We start from the raw sequence: 4,962 nt of genomic DNA on the forward strand, positions 1-4,962 counted from the left end.
ACTAGTACGTACTATTAGGTCGTGCATACACTATATATATATATATATATATATATATATCCAGTCTCATGCCATTTGGCACACTTACCTCACTGGCCGTGAAGAACATCCGCACCTCTTCGACATTTCGCCAGTCCACTTCCTTATCCGGGTTGCGCAGATGTTGATTGAGGACACCACAGGAATCGCGCAGCACAAACTGACAGCTGTGGATAGAATTCATAAGAATTTAACTACATACACAAGTATATAGACTTAACTACTTACACTTGTATATAGACTTAACTACATAAACTTGTATTTAGACTTAGCTACATGCACTTGTATATAGACAACTATTTACACTTGTAAATAGACTTAACTACATACACTTGTATTTAGACTTAACTACATATAGTTGTATACAGGCTTAACTACTTACACTTGTAAATAGACTTAACTACATACACTTGTATTTAGACTTAACTACATATAGTTGTATATAGGCTTAACTACTTACACTTGTAAATAGAATTAACTACATACACTTGTATTCAGACTTAACTACATACACTTGTATTTAGACTTAACTACATACAATTGTATTTAGACTTAACTACATACACTTGCATTTAGACTTAATTAAATACACTTTTATTTAGACTTAACTACATACACTTGTATTTAGACTTAGCTACATACACTTGTATTTAGACTTAACTACATACACTTGTATTTAGACTTAACTACATACACTTGTATTTAGACTTAGCTACATACACTTGTATTTAGACTTAACTACATATACTTGTATATAGACTTAACTACATACACTTGTTTAGACTTAACTACATACACTTGTATATAGACTTAACTGACTACATACACTTGTATTAAGACTTAACTATATACACTTGTATTCAGACTTAACTACATACACTTGTATTTAGACTTAACTACATACAATTGTATTTAGACTTAACTACATACACTTGCATTTAGACTTAATTAAATACACTTTTATTTAGACTTAACTACATACACTTGTATTTAGACTTAAACTACATACACTTGTATTTAGACTTAGCTACATACACTTGTATTTAGACTTAACTACATACACTTGTATTTAGACTTAACTACATACACTTGTATTTAGACTTAGCTACATACACTTGTATTTAGACTTAACTACATACACTTGTATATAGACTTAACTACATACACTTGTTTAGACTTAACTACATACACTTGTATTTAGACTTAACTAACTACATACACTTGTATGAAGACTTAACTATATACACTTGTATTCAGACTTAACTACATACACTTGTATTTAGACTTAATTACATACACTTGTATTTAGACTTAACTAGATACACTTGTATTTAGACTTAACTACATATACTTGTATATAGACTTAACTACATACACTTGTTTAGACTTAACTAGATACACTTGTATTTAGACTTAGCTAACTACATACACTTGTATTAAGACTTAACTATATACACCTGTATTCAGACTTAACTAGATACACTTGTATTGGAATATGAAGAGTATGTGAGCTACCATGGCAAGGGAGTGTACGCGTACGTTCAGCCTGACTCACTAGAGTTGTTTGGGCTCATGCCCAGACATGCGTGCACAGATAAGAAGTAGACACTCAGGCGAGCTTAGGCTGAATGTGGACATACAAGCGACGTACGTTAACGCAACGGACTTATAACACCCGATGGCCACAATCTGTATGGCAGATGTACATGCACACACATACGATATAAATACAATACATAAGCCAACACACGCACATCCCCACATATGAATAGGTGAAACTGAAGCACACACATACGATATAGATAACAATACATGAGCCAACACACGCACACACCCACATATGAATATGCGAAACAGAAGCACACACATATTTCATACGTTCATACTCTGTGGTACTACATATACGTAAATGCGCTGAAACAACACAACACCCAACACGCACGCACACATACTTGGCCTGCATATCCACACATACATACTTGGCCTGCATGTACACACATACATACTTGGCCTGCATGTACACACACACATACTTGGCCTGCATGTACACACATACATACTTTGCCTGCATGTACACACATACATACTTGACCTGCATGTACACACATACATACTTGGCCTGCATGTCACACACACATACTTGGCCTGCATGTACACACATACATACTTGGCCTGCATGTACTGTCCCTTCTTGAACACTGCGTTTTTCTCGGAGTGTGTACTGTTCTGTTGCCTTCGTCCGTATCTACCCGCCCGCGCGTTCGGCACATCGCCGTACGAGAACCGGAGCAGGTGATTCAGCGACATCTGATTGGCCAAGCCCTTCCTGTTGGTCTGGTTGCCATGGTTACCGTCGAAAGTATCCAGAATGACATCATCACCATACTGTCCAAGGTCGTCATTGGATTCGTCGGTTAAACGGAAATGTGACCGCCGTTGATACTGTTCCTTATCTCGGTAAGACCCTCTGCGGATGAAAGTAGCAAGCACAGTTTAGTACCCGGTAATTTTAGTATGGTACATATGCAGAGCATATATGATGGTCCGGAATACAAGTATAAAGTAGAATGACAACTCAATATCGATATTTATATATATTTACGTAGATACATATATACATACATACATACATACACAAATAAATACATAAAAACATACATACATACATACATACATACATATACAAATACATACATACACACAAAAATACATAAATACACAGATAAATATATAAATACATACATACGTACATAGATGCATGTAAACATACATACATAAATACATACATACATAAATACATACAAAAATACATACAGACATGTAAACATACATTCATACATACATACATACATACGTAGACATACATAAATATATACATATATATGACTACCTATAAATATATATAGATATATAGATATATATATATAATATATACACATACATACATACATACATACATACATATATGTATGTACACACACACACACATATATATATATATATATATATATAACTGCGTACAGAGGTCGAAAGATTGAATATGCCATAGAAATGGACACGCGGACAGATCTGCGGACAGACACAGGAGGTTGCGCCTGTAACTATACATACTTACACACACTTGCACATAACCTCTCCCTGGCTATATATATATATATATATACATACATATTGATACAAGCACATACCCTCCTCCCCCTCCATGCCTGCCTTTACTCTGTTTCGTATGGCCGTTCGCATTGGCCTGTTGGCCTCGATGGCCTCCCCTACCACCACGTGCACCCTTCTCCTTCTTGTGGCTGTGGCTGTGGCTGGGGTTGTGGTGGCTGTTATGGCCTGTTGGTGGTTTGTGGGGCATGTCCTGAGAGTCTGACTGTTTGGCTGATGGTTTGTTATACCCAGCATGTCCCGTCACTTCACTGATCAGGTTGTGTGCGGCGGTCGTGGTCTCACAATCGATCGTATCCACATCGATGACATCTGTGGCATTATTATCATCCGTTGCTATGGCACTATCATCAGCCGTTGCTATGGCATTATTATCAGCCGTTGCTATGGCATTATTATCAGCCGTTGCTGTAGCACATCCCTGTCCATCCTTCCCTGACGACATGAACCTTGTTGCGCCTGAGAACTCTTTAGCGTTGGGGTTGAGCGGCCCTGTCAGACTCAGACGTTTCGCCTTACCCTCGCTCTCACTCTCACTTTCCTTCTCTCGCGTCATGCTTCCGCCATTCTGGGTCGTCTCCGCTTCACTAGAACGCCCCTCAGCTGATAGGGCAGCGCATCTCAATGCCTGTGTCTGGATCTCCGTCGGCCCAGTCGTCTCACCCTGTCCCCTATACACCTGGTGTGCCTGTGCCTGTGCCTGTGGCGAGGTGTGTGGCTGGTTGTTGCTGGGTGAGTCCTTCTCAGCGTCGGCGTGTGCTGCTTCGCTGTCTTTCACTTCAGGCGTGGGCACGGCTGTGCCTTCCGCGTCATGTGCGCGTACTCCGTTGCATTTCGCGTCACGTGCGTGTACCTTACGCCCCCCCACACACACCCACGCGCTCTGCTCAACAGCGCTGCTCTCCGCATGGCCAGTGGGTGACTTGTTCACTTGTCCACTCAGATCGCCTGTGACTTCGCCGTCCGGTGCCTTTTGTTGCGATGTAGTGACTGGGTCTGGCGACTGGTCTTTGTCGGCGTGAATGTGTTTATCTGTGCGGTCTGAAGGTGCTTGATAGGCGATGGCTGAGTCAGGGGAAGAGCTGGAGAGCCCCTTCACAGCAACAGTTGTAGCTGTACTATCGGCCAGCGGCACTCCCTGCTGGGTGGGAGTGTTCATTCCGGTCGTACAATCTGGAACGGATTGAAATTTGGGATACAAAAAAATAGGGCGGATTTGTATAGATTGATCAATTGTTGCCGAAAATTATGTTTCATATGTAACATAGATATGAACTCAGAAGCACGATTCTGAATATTTCAAATATTAATATTTAATAGGCTTCGTAAAGACACAGACATGTGAGAGAAAATAGGTTCACGTAACGAGAATTAAATATATATATATATGTATTTATATATATGCATTTGTTCTTCTCTATATATATATATATATACATACATGCAGGTATGTATTGCACATGTACAACACAGCCAGAAGCAGCAGACACAAAGACACAGAAAAAGAAACATATAACTATATATCTCGACATTCATACATACATCGCGACGTCAGCTGGAGCCCTGGGAAGAGCTCTCTTTTTTTTTAACGAATCATTACCATGAATTCAATTTATTTGTAGCTATGGTTTAATATTCGGTAAAGCAGTCTACTTCTTGGACTGTCCGAATGTATATATATATATATATATGAGAATGCATGCATATAAATACAGATACACAAAACACACACACACATACACACACACATATATA

The 4,962-nt window shown here is 39.3% G+C and overlaps 1 protein-coding gene across 1 annotated transcript in view; it reads right to left on the reverse strand.

Moving 5' to 3' along the window:
• Positions 1-4,962, reverse strand: part of SARC_03255 (hypothetical protein) — a 16,923-nt gene that overhangs the window by 10,395 nt on the left and 1,566 nt on the right. The window contains exons 2-4 of the mRNA XM_014302956.1: positions 3,228-4,380; positions 2,207-2,506; positions 89-206 (exon numbers count right to left, since the gene is read on the reverse strand). Of these exons, the coding sequence (XP_014158431.1) occupies positions 89-206; positions 2,207-2,506; positions 3,228-4,380 (1,571 nt within the window). The remainder of the gene's footprint in view (positions 1-88; positions 207-2,206; positions 2,507-3,227; positions 4,381-4,962) is intronic.

The sequence above is a fragment of the Sphaeroforma arctica genome (assembly GCF_001186125.1).
Source record: "Sphaeroforma arctica JP610 unplaced genomic scaffold supercont1.162, whole genome shotgun sequence".
Classification (NCBI taxonomy): Eukaryota; class Ichthyosporea; order Ichthyophonida; genus Sphaeroforma; species Sphaeroforma arctica.